The 21,290-nt window shown below is 41.4% G+C and overlaps 1 protein-coding gene across 1 annotated transcript in view; it reads right to left on the minus strand.

The window, feature by feature from the left end:
* The window catches only part of cacna1eb (calcium channel, voltage-dependent, R type, alpha 1E subunit b), a gene marked incomplete at its 5' end in the record, with an annotated part of 250,899 nt that overhangs the window by 184,866 nt on the left and 44,743 nt on the right, over window positions 1–21,290 (minus strand). The window contains 5 exons of the mRNA XM_079451973.1: window positions 799–914; window positions 1,051–1,154; window positions 14,230–14,420; window positions 14,802–14,960; window positions 15,057–15,160. Coding sequence (XP_079308099.1) covers window positions 799–914; window positions 1,051–1,154; window positions 14,230–14,420; window positions 14,802–14,960; window positions 15,057–15,160 — 674 coding nt within the window. The remainder of the gene's footprint in view (window positions 1–798; window positions 915–1,050; window positions 1,155–14,229; window positions 14,421–14,801; window positions 14,961–15,056; window positions 15,161–21,290) is intronic.

Consider the following 21,290-nt stretch of genomic DNA (forward strand, 5'->3'; position numbering starts at 1 on the left):
GAACACATCTATGACATAAGGTTTTAAAAATATGGCTTTTTAATAATTATAGTGCTTTTCAATGGCAACCGTGTTAGGCCATTACTGACTACAGATGGAAAGATATTGATGGTTTCAAAGTGACAACATAAACAAACGTTACTGCGCATGCCCACGTTCTTGGACTGCCTTTAATTTCCGGGACACATTCGCAAACAATAGAGTGCCCGTAGATTATTTCTGACAAGCAAAAGTAACTGAGAAGAACCTTTCCTTGGCCTCTCCAATATTTAGAATTAGACTACGATAACAGTGTCTTTAAATGCGTCCAAACTAAATATTGTCCAAAGTGTTTATTTAATCAAATGAAAATACATAAAATGTCAACAAACCGTTTATTAAATACAATTGTTATACAATAACATAACATATGTATATATATATTTACATAAATAAAATTAAATGTAAGTAGTTATATATTTAATACACTATACATTTATATAGACTAGCCAAACACAGACCTGAAGGTAACTGCACTGTTTAAACCATGCATAATACACACTTTTAGACCTGGGTAAACTTTCTTTGATGTATCAGCCATTACATCTAATATGCTAATATTTTTCATTGACAACCCAAAACCAGCATTTAAAGGATTTGATGCTGTCCAATTCTGTGCTGCAACTTTTCACATTAACGGGCGATTACAAAATGTATGATCAAATGGCAACAAAAGTAGCTGAGATAGAATGGGTGGTACAACTTACCTACTGGATTATGTTACCCCACCCTCCTCTATGCTTAACTCAATCAATTTACCTGCTCTGTCTATCCAGGCTCGGTAGCCATTGAGTTCTCTCTCCACCTGTTGCTGCCGTCTAAGCTTCATGAATGCACGTCTGTTCTCCACACGCTCTCTCTCTTTGGCAAATTCCCTGTAGACATATTTGAAATAACTCATTGAAATAAAAAATTATTACTGAAAGTAAATGTTTAGAATTTTGCTAACCTGAACATAATTTACAGTTAAACTGATAATCACATAAAAATGTACTTTTGTAAATTTCATACCCTGAGAGGACACCTAAAACAAGGTTGAGCACAAAGAATGAGCCAATAATGATGAGAGGAATAAAGTACATCCAATTCCATGTGGGTCCCAGAGCATCATTGGTCTGAGGAGAGAATGTAAGAATCAACACAAAGGACAAATACTGTTATATGGTCTGGTCAATAAGGTTTATACATAAAATGGTACTACCCTTGACAATCTGTAAATGCTAATCACTATGCTTCAACATATTATTTTTCGAATGACAGCACTTTCAAGTGATTTTATTTAGCAGCTTCATTGTTACTATAGATAAACCTAGTGATAAAACATAAGGCATAGGATAGCTGCCTTGTTTTCCGCTGCCATTATCAACAAGGGTGACTGGTCTCGAGCTCAACCCTGCATCCACTACCACCAGCTCCTCCCTGGCCATTTGCTTTTCCCTGGTCTCCATCACCACTGGATTTTCCTAGATTGCCTTGTCCCCTTGTTTGTTTTTGGGAGCGTCTGAAAGCCAATCCATAGGATTATGGCTCTATCCCTACCCCAATAGCCCTACATCACCACTTGCCCCTTAAAACAAAGGGGTTGAAAACAATCCCCTAAGAAATGGTACACCACTACTACACCGTTATATATCATCATACGTCACTGTCTCATCTCTGAGACAGCCCTGATTATTATAACTTTTTTGCATTTGACTTACAGTATGTTGTGTTTCAAGAACATAAATATTAACACAATATTCAATTCAACGTTCTTTAATTTGCACAATGAAAATGCATTCTCCGCATTGATGTTTAGATAGCCAAGCAAAACTGTAGCAAAATGATAATTCAAATGTTATTTTCCCTAAATGCATTAACAGTAGCAGGTAGAAAAATTGGGATTGCATTTTTGCAGTGTTGCCAATTTCATTGTGGACTTGACAATGCATTTCAATCTGGCCACACACCTACTTAGTGGCCTTATAATTCTTCATCTTTCATTTTGTGTATTGCCAAAAAACTTTGTCTGTATTATCACTGGCACATTCAGAGAATGGAACCTCTTAAGATCCTTCAAATGTTGGTGATCTCTTATCTTCTGTTCATCCCACTCATTTTCTATAGTGTTCAGATCAGGAAACTGGGATGGCTCTGGCTGGATCTTGATTTTTCGTTCAGCGACACATTGTTTGTTGATTCTTATGTTTATTTTCAACCAGTGTGCTGATGGAAGTTCTAACCGTGACCCATTATAACATTTCTATAGTCAGGTTTGGATTTTGTTATTTTTCGGTATTTGATATAAAACATTATGCCATGCATCTGAACAAGATGTCCAGGACCTCTGGTATAAATCAGGTTCGCAACATATACACTCACCCAAAGGATTATTAGGAACACCATACTAATACGGTGTTTGACCCCCTTTCGCCTTAATTCTACATGGCATTGATAAAACAAGGAGCTGAAAGCATTCTTTAGAAATGTTGGCCCATATTGATAGGATAGCATCTTGCAGTTGATGGAGTTTTGTGGGATGCACATTCAAGGCACGAAGCTCCCGTTCATCCCAAAGATGCTCTATTGGGTAGATATCTGGTGACTGTGGGGGCCATTTTAGTACAGTGAACTCATTGTCATGTTCAAGAAACCAATTTGAAATGATTCGAGCTTTGTGACATGGTGCATTATCCTGCGGGAAGTAGCCATCAGAGGATGGGAACATGGTGGTCATAAAGGGATGGACATAGTCAGAAACAATGCTCAGGTAGGCCGTGGCATTTAAACGATGCCCAATTGGCACTAAGGGGCCTAAAGTGTGCCAAGAAAACATCTCCACACCATTACACCACCAGCACCAGCCTGCACAGTGGTACCAAGGCATGATGGATCCATGTTCTCATTCTGTTCACGCCAAATTTTGACTCTACATCTGAATGTCTCAACAGAAAGCGAGACTCATCAGACCAGGCAACATTTTTCCAGTCTTCAACTGTCCAATTTTGTTGAACTTGTGCAAATTGTAGCCTCTTTTTCCTATTTGTAGTGGAGATGAGTGGTACCCGGTGGAGTCTTCTGCTGTTGTAGCCCATCCGCCTCAATGTTGTCCGTGTTGTGGCTTCACAAATGCTTAGCTGCATACCTTGGTTGTAACGAGTCAAAGTTCAGTCAAAGTTGCTCTTCTATCAGCTTGAATAAGTCGGCCCATTCTCCTCTGACCTCTAGCATCAACAAGGCATTTTCGCCCACTAGTCTGCCGCATACTGGATGTTTTTCCCATTTCACTCCATTCTTTGTAAACCCTAGAAATGGTTGAGCGTGAAACTCCCAGTAACTGAGCAGATTGTGAAATACTCAGAACGGCCCGTCTGGCACCAACAACCATGCCACGCTCACAATTGCTTAAATCACCTTTCTTTCCCATTCTGACATTCAGTTTGGAGTTCAGGAGATTGTCTTGACCAGGGCCACACCCCTAAATGCATTGAAGCAACTGCCAAGTGATTGGTTGATTAGATAATTGCATTAATGATAAATTGAACAGGTGTTCCTAATAATCCTGTGTGTGTCTTTTGGACTTGAATTAAATACATCATTCACTGCATGTGGATCCCCTCCTTGTTTTCCCTCTGATATCCGTGACAATATCAATGGGAATATACTTGGGAGATATTTTGTTCATAAGAATTTCTAAGGGTGCTAATAATTGTGGTTAGGGTGTATTAGAGAAAAAAAATCTTAATGTTATATTCCCCCTTTAACTTTAATGAAATGTTGGAATATTGTATAATTATATTGACTAAAATATCAAAAGGAGATACAATGCAGATGCTGTTGGTTGTAGTTCTCTAAAAAGCAATTTCTGTTAAAGATAATATCTAGCTTTGCTGTGAATTTACTGTGAGCGTTGTGAATTTGTGTGGGCTGGAATTGGAATACACAAATTGCTTTAATATAAATAAACGTATAATCTTCTGTTTACGTATACCGAAGAAGGCGGCTTCCCCATGCACTCACTAGAATTTAGCCGTGAAAATCTATGTCAAAATGGAGTCGGACCCGAAACACTGCAATGACTACTCTGGGAAAATGATGCCTCTGTCGTTCTCACCGTCATTTCTGTTCAGTCTGAGCAATGGAAAGAAATACTGCGTGAAAACACCATACGCCAGCTGCAAAATGTGTAGACACATTATAAAATACAATTTTGACTCGTGCACAAGTAGCCTTCAGCTTCACACTTGCAAAGCAACCAGTTCCAGGCAACCGATAATTTAAACATTTTTGAAGCGTAAGTTGCCATTAACCGTAAAGTCGAGTTTCACAGATGTGATGGCTCATATATGCAGCCTGGATCTATGACAGTTCGCTATTTGTTGAGTGTCGAGGGTTCATTGAAGTTGCAAAAGATGATTGTGGCGAGCAGGGCGGGACGAGAGCCATGAGGGATAGGCGTGAGGCCGGTCACATGAGTGATAACGAGTGTCAGCTGTGCATGCACCGCTCTCGCATCTCTCACGAAGGAGCTCAGGAAGCATAAGAGAGAAGCAACAGGAGTGTTTGACGAGAGAGGACCGGGCCCGGACATGTGTTACGTTTTTGTTTATGTTTTATGGTCTTTTACCTCCGTGTTTGTTGTTTATTTGATTTGATTAAAGTGTTGTTGAATGTTCGCCAGTTCCCGCCTCCTTCCTTCCCTTTTATGGAACTTTGTTTCAAGGATTTTGTTGTAGTGACAGACAATGGCTCAAATGTGGTCACAGCTTTCAAGGATTGCACCAGACTGTCCCGTGCAGGCCATAAAATTAACCTGACTCTTAAATACACATTTGACCATTTGGATGTGAAAAACGTACAGCATAGCCCAGTCATCAACCTTTTCCCGGATGTGAAGACTCTGGTTACACACTTCAAAAAGATATTTAACAGTTTTGTCATGCCTGTTTGGTGTAGTTCACAGGTATTTGTATATAGTTTATACAGTTTATTATAATATACAAGAAATAAAATAAACATATAAACAACTACTGTTGTTTTTAAACAGTTACCATTTTGTTAGCTAGCCATTTTTTATTATTTTTAACAAGTCTGCTGTTAATCTTTTTCTTACAAACATTAATATTTAAATCAACAAATTGACTGAGATTTGATCACTTTACTTCATGTAGTGAACTCTGTCTCTTTCTTGAATTTCAGATTACAAAAAGCATTGAACAGGTCACTTGAGCAACTAGTGGAAACAATGTGGAATACCAGACTTGCATTGCTGCAATCTGTTAGGGATGCTCTGTGGTCTGATAAGCTGCATGAGGTCCTGCTTCACCGAAATAAACTCTGTTATGTCAACAACATCGACCCAGACCTTCTTGAAGACATTATCTGCCTCCTGGAACCTTTGATGAGGCTACCAGGCACCTCTCCACTGATCAGACACCTAGTCTTCACCTTGTACTCCCAACCGAAGAAAACCTGCAGAGGGGTTTATTGCTTCAGGATGGAGTGTTATTGTGAAAGAGGTAAAATAATAAAATCCTCATTTGTAATATTGTTGTTTATTCTGGTAACTGACAGCAGATGGACATTATGCAATAACAATGTTGTATCTTGTAATTTTATTTTTCCTTCTATCTGAAGGGATATTAGGACAGGCAGTGGAACTGAAATTCAAAATCCACCTTTACTACAAGATAGCCACAGCACTCTCTCCTGGCCTGAGATGTTTCTTAAGAAAAACTCTCAACGCTGAGGAATATGAAGAGGTTATCAACACTCAGCAATGACTGAAAGAGTAGGGATAGAGGAGGGAACCAGTGTCCAACAGGGTAAATCATAGCATTAGGACTAAGAAATTAGAACAGACAGTGCACTCTAAGAACATTTCTAATATAAATACAAAATTGTATGTTGCTTGTGGAAAGCCACAGAGTACACAGTGCACACACAGTTGTTCCATAACAATTTTTCTCAGAAGATCCATCAGTAGTGGCCACAAGCACAGAGGTGCACAGTTTCTTCTCAAGCTGTGTGCAGGTGGAGAAGAGGGAGATCAGTAGTAACACTGAGTCATGGAGCCACAAGTTGGTGCTGAAATATATGAACGAGCCTACCAATATGACCGGCCAGTCCCTTCTCAACTTCTGGCAGAATATGTCATGTGAGCTGGTGCCAGTTGCCAGGAAGCTGCTGGCAATCCCAGCAACAAGTACACCTTCAGAGAGGAGCTTCAGTGTTGCTGGAAGATTGAGGAGAGGCGCACCAGCCTCAGTCCGGGTGTGTGGACAATCTCTTGTTCCTATATAGCAACAGTGGGACTTTGTGCATTAAGCTTGCTTTCTGTTCAATAAAATAACAAAGACTTAGTTGATTAAAACACAAAATATTTAAAACCCAAGGAGGGCATGCTGTGAGTGATCTGTACTGTATTTGTAATGTGTTGATGGTCTTTCTCTTAAATGTTTGCATTGTTAAGATGACTTTCAGTTTGCGCATTAAGCTCACATTCAGTTCAATCAAATAAAAAAATACATTTTTGATTTTTATTCATCTAAGGCAGTGGTTCTCAACTCTGGCCCGCAAGATCCATTTTTCTGCCGAGTGTATCTCCAACTCTGATATAAAACAGCTGAAGAAGATAATTAGTGACTTTAGGAACAGACGCGTTCAAATGAATGTGGGGTTGCGCAGATTGTTTGGCATATCCCATTAAAGTACCATGAGAGCGATTCAAATGCGTACGGAGCAATCTGCACTTGAATCGCTATAGCGGTACTTAAATGTCATACACTTATAGATTTGCGCAGCACCGCATTAAGTTGAACGTGTCTCTTCCTAAATCTTATCTTGTTCAGGTGTTTAATTTCAGAGTTAGGGCTAAACTCGGGAGGAAAATGGATCTCGGGGGCCAGATTTGAGAACCACTGATCTGAGGTGTGCATGCTGTGTGTGATCTGTACTGTATTTTACTGTATTGACATAAAAAAACGTGAGTGGGAGTCATTCTTCTGAGATTGGTACGTGATGGGACTTTTCTCTAGTTCTTTCGCAGAATTTGGATGGGAGGAGAATAGATTTTTGGGAGTGGGACGGGAGAGGATTGATAATCCACTCCTGTGTCACCCTCTAATACACACCTCATTCCTTACTCTGTGTCAGGTCTAATTGTCGTCCTGTCATTCAGGCTAGTGCTGACCATCATTGTAACAGACAAAGCGTTACTTGCTTTTATTAATGTACTTTATGTCCTATATTTGTTCTGGTTTCATGTGGTGCTATTATTGGGTTATATAGGCAGGGGCCCAGATGGTGTTATATACTGCCAATATGCCTTATTCAACATTTGAAAGTCAGAGCCCATCTCACTGAGCATGCAACTCCTTGTCCAGGCCCTGGTAAACTCATGGTTGGATTCCTGCAATGCTCTCCTTGCTGGTCTTCCTGCAAAGGCTATCAAACCACTTCAGCTGGTTCTAAACGCAGCAGCACGCCTCGTCTTCCAACAGCCCAAAACCCTCTTCAGGGCTACTGGTTGAAGCCCATATCAGATTCAAGTCACTGATGCTTGCCTACAGGACCATTACTAGATCTGCACCGGCATACTTTCACACCCTTCTACACCCCTTCAGCAAACCAGCTGTGCCTTGTATTGCCTTGTCATGAAGGCATTAAATCGCTTTCCCGCTAATTCTCCTTCACAACTTCTTCCTGGTGGAACGTTCTTCCTGACTCGGTCCGGTCAACCACATCTCTCACAACCTTGAAAAAACTACTTAAAACCCATCTCTTCTGTAAATACTTAAAGAGAGAGGGTTAGTGTACATATTTTCTAGCTTTTGTTGAAACTAGTAACTTTGTATTAGCACCTATTGTATTATTGCTCCTATATGACATACTGCTTATTGCTCCCTGAACTCTTTGTAAGTCGCTTTGGATAAAAGGGTCTGCTAAATGACAATGTAAATGTACTGCTGGTAACTGGAGTAAAGCAGACTACAGTAGAGCAATATAGTTTTGTTTGTTAGAGGGATACGCAATGGTTGAACTCTTGTTACCTACTTGCTCATCTAAAATCAATTTAAGTTGCTGCTCAATAGTGAGTATGGATTAGTTAATTACCTGTCAATATGTTTGTACAACGAGAATTCTAATGTCAGCCATTTGCTTTCTTTTAAGAAAGGACTTTACTACTTTTCTAAGCCTCCACGGGAAAGTCTATGCCAGGGTACTGGAAAGGAGAATACGGCCGATAGTAGAACCTCGGATTCAGGAGGAACAGTGTGGTTTTCGTCCGCGCCGTGGAACACTCTACACCCTCTACAGAGTGCTGGTGGGTTCATGGGAGTTTGCCCAACCAATCCACATATGTTTTGTGGGTTTTGGAGAAGGTATTGTCCAGTGGAGGGTGCTTCGGGAGTATAGGGTCCGTGGTCCTTTGCCAAGGGCTGTCAGGGCCCTGTACGACCGAAGCAGGAGCTTGGTTCGCATTGCCGGCAGTAAGTTGGACTTGTTCCCAGTGCATGTCGGACTCCGGCAGGGCTGCCCTTTGTCGCCGGTTCTGTTCGTAATTTTTATAGACAGAATTTCTAGGCGCAGCCAGGGGCCAGAGGGTGTCAGGTTTGGGGACCACACAATCTCGTCTCTGCTATTTGCGGATAATGTTGTCGTGTTGGCCCCTTCAAACCAGGACCTTCAGCATCCACTGGGATGGTTTACAGCCGAGTGTGAAGCGGCTCGAATGAAAATCAGTACCTCTAAATCTGAGGCCATGGTCCTCAGTCGGAAAAGGGCGGCTTGCCCACTTAAGGTTGGTGGAGAGTTCCTGCATCAAGTGGAGGAGTTTAAATATCTTGGGGTCTTGTTCATGAGTGAGGGAAGGATGGAACGGGAGATTGACAGACGGATCGGTGCAGTTTCTACAGTAATGCGGTCGATGTCCCGACTGTCATGGTGAAGAGAGAGCTGAGCTGCAAGGCGAAGCTCTCAATTTACCGGTCAATCTACATTCCTACTCTCACCTATGGTCATGAGCTTTGGGTCATGACCAAAAGGACAAGATCACGGATACAGGCGGCCGAAATGAGCTTCCTCCGCAGGGTGGCGGGGCGATCCCTTAGAGATAGGGTGAGAAGCTCGGTCACCCGGAAGGAGCTCAGAGTAGAACCACTGCTCCTCCACATCGAGAGGGGTCAGCTGAGGTAGCTTGGGCATCTGTTCCAGATGCCTACTGGACGCCTTCCCCAGAAGGTGTTCCGGGCCCGTCCGACCGGGAGGAGACCCCGGGGAAGACCTAGGACACGGTGGTGGGACTATGTCTCCCAGCTGGCCTGGGAACGCATTGGTGTCCTCCCAGAGGAGCTAGAAAAAGTGTCTAATGGGGAGGGATCATGGAAAGAGATGCTTAGCTCTCAATGTCCAGGGTCTCCCTGGGCTGACACCATGTCTTCCTTGCAAACTTCTTGGTCTGCGGCAGGGCAGGAAGTTCTTAATCGCCTCCATCTTCTTCTTCACCGCCAATAACTGTTGAGAAAAGTCCACAACAGTGTCACCAAACAGCTCTCCTTGGGCACATCAACAAAGCAAACTTTCTGAATGCCATAGGTTCAGCCATAATTGTCTGTTCTGGACCACTTTTCTGACCCAGCGCGTCGCCCAGAGAGCGAAATCAGGGGCGGTGCACAGTTCCTGCATAAATGCTGGGTCGCATGAATAGCGGCAGATGCTTGACCCACGGCGGCCCGGGTAAGCATGGCCAACATCTCCTCATTGGCTTCATCCTGGGCTCAACCAACCAAAGCCGGAACTCCAGAGAGTCCTCTGCATCAGATGTCCGTGAATCGCCATCCGATGCTGTGACGGACACTTCATCTTCGTCACCATATCCGCTATGAGGTGGTCCCCTGCCGCTTATCGGAGTCTGGGACAGGTGAGCTTGCCGGGGCATGGACAGTCCGCGACGCTGGCGGCAGATTAACGTTCACTCACCACTGCAACAGACTCTGAAGCCTCTTTTAGACACTTAGCTGCTCTCTCCATCAACTGCTCCCCAACAAACTGGAAGAGGAGGAGGCACAGGTTTGCCCATCAACAATAATTGGAAATATTCCACACTATCTTCCCTATGCAACAACTATTAATTTGAATACCACGCTCTCAATATAACTTCACCTACTCCACTCAGTATTGGATTGGATTGGATTCAATTTATTGTCATTACACACATACAAGTACAGTGCAACGAAATGTATTTTTAGAAGAAGATAAACCATAACATGGGGAAGGTGAGGAGAAAAACATGTACACAATACACCATAGACAAGACTTGCAACAGGGATAAGTAATCCAGTTCCGACAAGCAGCCATCTGATCCTGCTGCCATGGTGGCGCCGTATACAGACCCGCTTGTCAGGCTGGCGGGTCAAAGCGACGGAGGCAGTATTGTCGTACTTTACTGCCTTCCAGGTCCTCTGCACTTCCTCATTGAAGAGTTAGATGTTCTGCTCTCATCATTTCCGGAGGTTGGTGGCCCTCTCGTAGTCTTTGGGGACTTAAATATCCACTTGGACAAACCCTATGCTTCTGACTTCCACAATCTCACTGCCTCGTTCGACCTCACACGCCTTGCCACAGCCGGTACTCAAAGATCAGGAAACCATCTTGATCTCATCTACACCCATAACTGCACCACAGACAACATTAAAGTCACACCTCTTCACATTTCTGACCACATCTTCATCATTTTTAACATGCTCCTCCCTACATGCACTACACCAACACCACCACCTGTTTATTTTAGACAGAACCTTCGCTCTCTCTCCCCTAGCACCCTCTCTGCTAAAGTGACATCCTCTTTCCTCCGACTTTGCATCGCTAGATGCTGACAATGCCACCGACACCTTATACTCTACACTTACATCCTGTTTAGTTAATCTCTGTCCTCCAGACCAGCTCGTGCCATTGGCTGTCTGACATCCTCCGTGAACAACTGAGTACACTCTGGGCTGCTGAAAGGAAATGGCACAATACCAAGAATCCTGCTTACCTAGGGGACTACCAATCACTACGCTCCTCTTTCTCTGCTAGTGTTACCACAGCGAAAACATCTTTTTATACCACCAAGGTGAGCAACACCTCCCTGCTCACCGGCACTTTTCTATCCACATTCAAACAGGCCCAGGTCACAGCCCTACTCAAGAAACCCACATTGGACCCTGCTACTACCGACAGTTACAGACCTGTCTCTCTCCTCCCTTTTATTGCGAAGGGCAGTTTTCAACCAAGTTTCTTCATACCTATCCCAGAAAAATCTACTGGATGACAAGCAGTTTGGCTTCAAAACAAACCACTCCACTGAGGCTGCACTGCTATCAGTCACAGAAGCACTGCGGCTAGCCAAGGCAGAATCCAAATCCTCTATACCGATTCTGCTAGACCTATCTGCAGCGTTTGACATGGTCAATCACCAGATACTGCTAGCAACCCTGTCATCCTTAGGAATTTCAGTCTCCCTTCTCCGCTGGTTCCAATCTTACCTCTCCGGCAGATCATTCAAGGTGTCATGCAGGGGCTCGCTGTCCACTGCTCACTATATGATCACTGGGGTCCCTCAGGGATAATCCTAAAGTACTATCACTGGATCTCCACCGGCATACTTTCACACCCTACTACACTCCTACACCCCATCAAGAACCCTGCGTTAAGCAAACGGCGGCACCTTGTAATGCCTTCTCATGAGGGCATTAAATTGCTTTCCCGCTCATTCTCCTTCCTGGTGGAACATTCTTCCTAACACGGTCCGGTCAACCACATCTTTCATGACCTTCAAAAAACAACTTAAAACACACCTCTTCTGTGAATACTTGACAGACAAATGAAAAAAAAGTAAACTAACCCTATCTCTTCTCTCAACAGGTAGTGGTCTAGCTTTTGTTGAAACTAGTAACTTTGTATTAGCACCTAAAGTACTATTGCTCTTTTATGACATATTGCTTATTGCTCCCCGAACTCTTTGTAAGTCACTTTGGATAAAAGCGTCTGCTAAATGCCGAAATGGAAATGTACATATAAAGATGCTCAGCATGTTACGAAGAACGAAGGGTGAATGAATGGGCACGCATCTTCCTTTTACACCTGTATGTACGGGGCAGAGACTGGTCGCATCATTCCATTCGCCAATTTTATTGGCCTTTTAAAAAGTACAATCAGAGTTGATAGGTTCTCAAGATCAAACCCCATCTGTCGGGTTGACACAGTGTTGAGAGACCGACAGAAAGGGAAAATGTATTTTACAATGCGATCCCCCAACACACTTTAGTCGCCCTCAGGTTGTTTCAACCCTTTAAAAATGTGTTTGTTCCAAGGAACACAAAGATAAATATTTGGAAGAATTTTCAGCTCTGGGAAATCAGCCATTACCATAGTAGGACATTTTATTTTTTGTTGAACACATAATGAGACATTTTGAAGAATTCAGGTAAACAAACCATTTATCATTTAATTCTTCCCACTATGGTAGTCATTGATGTCCCGGCCGGAACTGAAAATGACTTACATACTAAATATCTTTCTTTGTGTTCACCTGATAATTTATACAGGTATGAAATTACACGAGAGTGAGTAAATAATGACAGAATTTGTATTTCTTTTTCCTTTAAATGCCCCCAAATGTAGCCCTTTTACAACATGTAATAAAAATCTTAGGAGTCCAAAGAATATGTCTACGAAGTTTCAGCTTAAAATACGCTATAGATTGTATTGTATTATACTTTGCCCTACATGTCCGTTTTTGCCTGTCTCTTTAAATGCAAATGGGATGCTGGTCTCTGCCCCCTTTCCAGCAGAAAGCACAGAGCTGTGCGAAGCTTTGCTTCCAACAGCAAAGCTGAAGAGAATGGCCATTAAACGAATTAGAAAAACAGTCTCATCTTTAAAAACCAAACACATTGTTTTGTATAAGTGAGAATTCATAAGAAAAACGCATTATTTGTTTTAAAACTGAGGACGCGGTTTTCTGACTGAATGTCTTTACAATGTGCACATTGCTATTATACGTGACACGGGACAAACACGTCATATCTACAAAAAACTGAAAACATGCTCTCTTTGAGAGAATGCACTTTGCATTATGTCTTTGCAGTGTGCACATTGTTTTTATATTTGACAATACACCGGACAAATCTTCATAAGTTTAAAACTGAAAACATGACACGTTATGAATCCAGCATTATGCTAAAATTGGTTGTGAAGCATCCCGGTGCAAAGTGACTTGACCTGATGTGTTCTGCACATTTCGTTGAGACTAATCCACAGCGATAAAATGAAGATTTATGTTCAGTCTTGCATCCAACAACAAAACACCTTGTTTGTTTACAAAACATTATTGTAGCTCACTGTAAATTGTCCAGTGTGAAAACAACGGCGGACAGTGTAGAACTCGATGAGGGCAGAGACAGCAGAGTCCATCAGCAGTCATAGGGAGGGCTCAATCAATGTGACGTCATGCAACTGAGAGAATGCTCTATCTCCGGTGTCGCATCCTTTATGCCTGCACCCTTGTTTCTCCGTTAGTTGTGCATTAGTGTTTAGTCTTTCATCCCAGTCACCTGCTGCCACTCTCCCTGTGTAATCAGTCCTTGTTAGTGTCTCCCTTTTATCTAGCTCCAGTTTCCCCTCTGTCCTTCCTTGGTGGATTGGCTTGTACTTACTGTTTGTATATACTCACGTGTTGGATTACCCTGGTTCCTGGTTTCAAGTTTGTGGACATATTATTTCATTGTTCTTGACTTTGTTTAGTTTTGTCCCCTCTCGTGGGAAGTTTTTGTTCACATTTTGTTTCACGTTTTCATTTAAATAAAGTTTGTTTAATTTTACCCTAAGTCTGCCTGCATCTGGGTTTTGTCCTCCCCATTTCTGACAGAGGTTTATTGGGGATTTTGTACATACATTCCTGACACACAGTTATGTTTAAACAAGGGCATTTTCTGGATTGGTTAGGGGCTTCAACTTCTACTTTACAAAAGACCCAAAAATGATCACAGTTCTGGCCTACATCAATCAGAAAGTGAAGGGAGTTTCGCTTATGATATATCACTTACACATATTATACATATATTGCTTCAGTCACATTATAATACAATAGGGTGCCATTTAGGACAGGGCCTCAGAGCAGCTATGGATGGGAACGGATGGTTTTCAAAGTAAATTTTAATAACTCACATTGTACAGGACAGCAGTCCATCCCTCCATGGTGATACACTGAAATACTGTGAGAACAGCAAACAGGATGTTATCAAACTGAGTGATGCCATCATTGGGCCCAATCCATGTGCCACTACAGTTGTATTTATCAGGACACCGCCTCACTCCACACGCAAACTCAACCTCAGATGAGTCCACTGTCTCATTATCTAAAACAAACATGGTGCAACAAATATTAAACAATGTGTACACCAATATAATGGGTATAGATTTGACTAAACGAAAAGACAGATTTTAGACAGTGCTATGCTCCAGTGCAATTTCATAAGTTTTTAGAAAAAACTATATATATATTCTGCTTCCCTACACTTATATTGTAAGTGTAATTTATTGGCCAAAAAAACTGAAAACACCAAATGAACAACCTTAAATACAAAGTTTGTTTATTTATCTTATCTGCTAAGCGTAATGCAATAATATGTTATTTAGCCCTCGTTCATATAATGAAATAAGTTTAGCCTAAAATCCAATTATAACAATTGTACAGTGCCTGTTAAATCTGATTAAATGAACATGTGAATGTTCCCTACCAAGGATATCTGGTAAGGGGACACAAGTGTGATGTAGTTTCCCACTATAAAACTCCAGGCCGATGATAGCAAACATCAGAATTGCAAAGAAGAGAAGAAGACCAATCTGTAGCAGCGGCACCATGGCTTTCATAATAGACTTGAGAACTATCTGTAAACCTGGTGAGATATGAAATGGATTAATACCGTAGAAAGTACTTTCGCATGTAAATGGCTGCACATCGAACCTTTAATGCTTTGTTCTTGGTTACTTACTGGGAATACCCGAAACTAGTTTAAGTGGTCTTAGCACACGCACAGCCCTTAGCGTTCTCAAATCCACTGGAATATTCATATGAGATCCAGCTGTTGCCAGAATCCTGCAGACAGAAACAAACACACACAGAAAAATAAATGAACACAATAGCATAGATGAACACAGGACGATGACGTACTTCCGCTAAAATCGCTGTTAGCTAGGTCACTTCTGCTCTCATAGCACTAAAGAGATTTTTTTTACCAAGTGATAACAACGTGTTTAGTAAGAAAACATCAAAATTTCAGAGAACCGACAGCAAGACGGGCTTGCATTGTTTAGTGCCTCTGTGATCATGCCTCTAGTAAGTGCAAAAGTTCACTTTGCTTTTTTTCACATTCCTTGAAATGGATAGCCTGAAGTGCTTTTCTGTTTTTGGTTGTCGGCTTATGGCGAACTGTGACCTACACTCACCTAATGGATTATTAGGAACACCATACTAATACTGTGTTTGACCCATTTTCACCTTCAGAACTGCCTTAATTCTATGTGGCATTGATTCAATAAGGTGCTGAAAGCATTCTTTAGAAATGTTGGCCCATATTGATAGGATAAAATCTTGCAGTTGATGGAGATTTGTGGGATGCACATCCAGGCCACGAAGCTCCCGTTCCACCACATCCCAAAGATGCTCTATTGGGTTGAGATCTGGTGACTGTGGGGGCCATTTTAGTACAGTGAACTCATTGTCATGTTCAAGAAACCAATTTGAAATGATTCGAGCTTTGTGACATGGTGCATTATCCTGCTGGAAGTACCCATCAGAGGATGGGTACATGGTGGTCATAAAGAGTGGTAACAAGGCATGATGGATCCATGTTCTCATTCTGTTACGCCAAATTCTGAATCGACCATCTGAATGTCTCAACAGAAATCGAGACTCATCAGACCAGGCGACATTTTTCCAGTCTTCAACTGTCCAATTTTGGTGAGCTTGTGCAAATTGTAGCCTCTTTTTCCTATTTGTAGTGGAGATGGGTGATACCCGGCGGGGTCTTCTGCAGTTGTAGCCCATCCGCCTCAAGGTTGTGTATGTTGTGGCTTCAACTTGTGGTTGTAATGAGTGGATATTTCAGTCAAAGTTGCTCTTCTATCGGCTTGAATCAGTAAGCCCATTCTCCTCTGACCGCTAGCATAAACAAGGCATTTTCACCCAAAGGACTGCCGCATACTGGATGTTTTTCCCATTTCACACCATACTTTGTAAACTCTAGAAATGGTTGAGTGTGAAAATCCCAGTAACTGAGCAGATTGTGAAATACTCAGACTGGCCCCTCTGGCATCAACATCCATGCCACGCTCAAAATAGCTGGAATCACCTTTCTTTCCCATTCTGACATTCAGTTTGGAGTTCAGGAGATTGTCTTGACCAGGACCACACCCCTAAATGCATTGAAGCAACTGCCATGTGATTGGTTGATTAGATAATTGCATTAATGAGAAATTGAACTGGTGTTCCTAATAATCCTTTAGGTGAGTGTATTATACTCACATTGTTGATCGCAATCCTATGTCCATCCTGAAGCGAAACGCCATTGTTCCCTATGGCAACGGATGTAAAAGAACTGGCAGAGATGGCAGAGCGGAAGGACATCTTCGCTCTAAGTGAATATACCCCATTGCTATAGTTTGCAAATAAAGCGATTAAGAGGGTCCTCTTGTTATCCACTGTTGATCCTTCCATCCACTGTGGTTTTCCTTAGATGTGAATGACAATTAAATCCTAAGCAACAAAGAGGCCAGCAAGGACAAATCTTCACAGAAGAGCAGCACTCCATGTCTATTCAGAAAATGGTATATACTCTAATTCATATAAACTCAGCTGCCTCAGAATCTATTATTCAACATCATGTTTGGTTTTCAGCCAGTGCCAGAGCTATGTTACTGGTGCTTTGGTAAGGGATTCATGAAAACACCTAATTGGGAACTTCATACAATGCAGATGAGATCCACACACAGGTAGGACATGTTGTATGAGACCCTCTCCTCTAAGGAGAAGCCATTGTTGAACTTACTTAGTCTATTTATACGTAACAATTATGCTGGCAAGGAGACAAAATGCTTGTTTTAAAAAATGTCAATAGAAGAGGTGCTAATCACAACCTGTCCGTTAATCTTTAATCTTTAGATTAAACTCGGCATTACCTAATTACACAACAGTGACTGACTCTCAGATGCCATAAGTGTTGTTAAATATTTGAAGTTTTTCCACTCAAAGAAATGCTGAGGTTGTAATCTCCTCATATAATTATGATCATTTTTGATAATTTGCCACCTCTTAATTCAGACAATTGCAGCAATGGAAAGGAGAGGCCATTTTCAAGATTGCAATATTCTCATTTTAGGTTGGCGGTTCCCAAACTGTGGTACTTGAAGAGACCCTGGTGGTATGTGACACAACAGAAAATTAAAGGTGTCATATGAAACAACTATTATATCTAGGAGATATAACGGATGTTCCATAAAACCCTCATCTTCAGCAAAGAATTTTGGCATATTATTTAATTGCACTTGAGAATCATGTAGCCAACACCTGTAAAATTGCGTTTTTCCACCTTAAAAATATATCTAAACTACGTCATATGCTGTCACCATCAGATGCAGAGAAGCTTATAAAAAGCTGACAAAAGACCTGACAAATGCTGGACGAAGGAAGTGACGTCCCTACAAAACTTCAGCCACTATTAGATTATTAATGATAATTTTAAATCAAATTTTTTTATTTTTGCCTTGTTGTGCAAGCACTGTTGAGCTTGTGCAGAGGCTGCAGTTTTTGCCAGAGGGGAACTGGAATCCCCTGGTTAGGCCCGGTTTCCCTCCGAGGTTTTTTTTCTCCTCCAATGGAGTTTTGGGTTCCTCGCCACCGTTTGCATACTGTTTTGCACTGTTTTGCCTGGCCGGGGGGGCTGCTAGAATTTGATAGTCTTATTTAATTAACACTGCATATAGGAATTTATTGTGTGTCTGATATTTGACCTGTGTTTTGAATTTCATTACCTTTTATGTTTTACTTAGTCATTTTTTCTTGTACAGCTGCTTTGTAACAATGAAAATTGTAAAAAGCGCTATATAAATAAAGCTGACTTGACTTGACTTATACATGCCTTTATGACATCAAGACTAGATTACTGTAATGCACTATTAGTTGGTTGCCCTACAGGCCTATTACAAAAACTCCAACTGGTCCAAAATCCGGCACCTCGTGTTCTTACACGTTCAAAAAAGTATGAGCATATTAGCCCGGTTCTGTCACCTTGAACTGGTTAACTATAAAGCATTGCATTATATTTAAAATCTTGCTTATTGCCTATAAAGCCCTGCATATTTTAGCTCCTCACTATTACAGTCCTTCACGTGCACTACACTCTCAGGCGTCCGGTCAGTTGGTAAAACCTAGAATTTCAAAATCAAGTGCAGGCGGCAGATCCTTTTCCTATCTAGCGCCTAAACTTTGGAACAGTCTTCCCCACACTGCCCGGGAGGCAGACACACTCTGCTAAACGAATATTATAATTTGTTTAAGATGTAATTCAATGTGTATACACGATTAAAGGTAAAAAAAATGCTGTATTTTCCACATACCGTGCATGTTTGTATCTCCTCTTTGCTCCACCTCTCTGAAAAGCGAGGTGTGCTATGATTGGCCAGTTAACCAGTGCATAGTAATTGGTTGAATACTGCAAGCGTGTGACGGAAATGTGACGCCTCTAATTGTAACAAGACCAGATGGTAGTTGGAATGAGGATGCCAGCAGGTAAAGCTCTGGGACAATTTATTAAGAAGTTAGCATCCCACAAATATCTTCAGACATCATATCAGGTTGGTATCAGGTAAGTATTCTCAGAAATCATATTAGGTAAGTATCTTCAGAAATCATACCATTTCAGGCAACCAACAACAAGGATTATAGTTACCAGGATACAACAACACTCAACGAAGTCCAAAGTGAAACAGTCCGACTTAAATAGTGTGACAACCAAACAGTGAACAGGTGTGATGAATGTGTAATCAAAGATGGCGGGTGAAGTGCGCGGTGCCTGATGGGTAATGTTGTGTGACAAGGAAAAGTCGCTACTTCCGGGTGAACGCTGGCATTATTAGCTGCCGCTACTCAGGGAGGGAATTTAAAAAAATGTATCGCTTCAAAATCTTCCTGCACTTATGAATGCATGGATACATCTATGAACTGCTTTAAATCATTATAAGGAGTCTGACCCGCGAGTTTGTACGCTGGTTGATCTACCTGTGTAGGCTATTGACTGCCGGTTACTGACTGTTCTTCATGGTACATTTGGCACGCAGTTCAAATATGAAGATTACTGAACTACTGGTGCGGATGAACTACATCTGGATCATCCTTTCTGCATTATACTACTCGGTGGCATGGACGATGCTCCAGTATTCGGCGGTGGAACTTATGCAGCTCCGTTTGCGTCCTTTTAATCTTCTGTCAACTCCACATCTTCCCTTGGATATTGTATACATACCACGTCGGAAATATATACATCGCGGGTCTCGGCGGAGTTATAACATTGATGGCTCGTGTCAAACACGATCCTTTTGGTCATCTAAACCACGCTCGCCGAGGAGGCTTACATGGACTGTTGATCACAGTGTATTAACCAACCAGGCCAGAACGGTTGGCAACGATCCTGGTAAAAACAATTTCTCCTTTGGATTACTTAATATACGATCACTTTCCACTAAAGGACCCCTGGTGTACGATCTACTGACCGACCGTGAGTTAGATTTTTTACGTTTAACTGAGACATGGCAGAAAACAGATGACTTTTTCCATCTAAACCAGTCTGTTCCCCCAGGATATAGTTATGTTTGCAAATCTTGTGCTACGGGAAGGGGAGGGGGGCTAGCAATACTTTCTAAAGAGAAATTTAAGGTATCTCAGTTAACTATGTCTACATATTCTTCTTTTGAATAAATTGCCTTAAAAATTAATGGTGTGATTGCTACCATCCTTATAACTATCTACCGCCCTCCCAAAATCAATAATACCTTTTTTACTGAACTCTTGACTCATCTATGTTCCATATCTTCAAATGTTATTGTTCTGGGAGATTTTAACATTCATGTAGATAATGTCAGTAATGTATTTACAGGTGAATTTTAATCATGTTTGGATTGCTTTGGTATACAACAATTTAACACATTGCCCACTCATTCTAAGGGGCATACTCTTGATCTTGTTTGCTGCTTTGGTATAACACCTTTGAATTGTACTGTTTCTGATTTATCCATATCAGATCACTCTCTGGTGTCATTTTGTGCCAAATTGGCCATTTTAAGGTAAACCTGTGTCGCTCGATTACATTTTGGAATATTAAGAACATTGATCTGCCTACTTTTGCTGATGAACTTGCTATCTTTTCCAGTAATCCTGATTTCTCTACTGTTGATGAACTGGTAAAATATTATGATGATGGACTAAACATGATTTTAAATGAATTTGCACCTATGAAAACACGAACTGTTTCATTTATACATTCGATTCCTTGGTTTACACCTGAACTGCGTGAACTTAAAACTATAGGCCGTAGGTTAGAGCGGCTGTACCACAGGTCTGGCCTTACTGTTCATAAAGAGATGTACGCTAAACATATTCTAAATTACAAAAAATCTCTGACTAGAGCTTAATCCGATTAATACTCCAACGCAATTGAAGTTAACAACGGGAACTCCAGGTCTCTCTTTTTGGTGGTAAACAATATTCTGAAACCACCTGATTCTTTGCCATCTGATATGTATTCCATTGACTTATGTGATCGCCTTTTGTAACTGTAATGCTTTTCTCACAGGTATTTCCTCTAAATTGCTATATAAGCTTCAGTTGGTTCAGAATTCTGCAGCTTGTGTTCTCTCTAGAACACCCTATACTGACCACATTTCTCCAGTTCTCCAGCAGTTGCACTGGCTTCCAGTAAAGTATAGAGTTGAATTTAAAATCTTGCTACTCACTTATAAGGCACTTCCTAATCTTGCACCAAAATACCTTACTCACCTTCTCCATGTTTACACTCCTTCACTCAGATCTGATCTTCTTCAATTTCTCTTGTTGTAGCTCGGATCCGATTTACCACCATGGGTGCTAGATCCTTTAGTTATGCTGCCCCCCGCCTACTAAAGACGCATCTTTTTAATCTTGCATACACTACATTATCATAATATATGTATTTCAA

Source organism: Barbatula barbatula (genome assembly GCF_947034865.1).
Source record: "Barbatula barbatula genome assembly, chromosome: 3".
Lineage (NCBI taxonomy): Eukaryota > Metazoa > Chordata > Actinopteri > Cypriniformes > Nemacheilidae > Barbatula > Barbatula barbatula.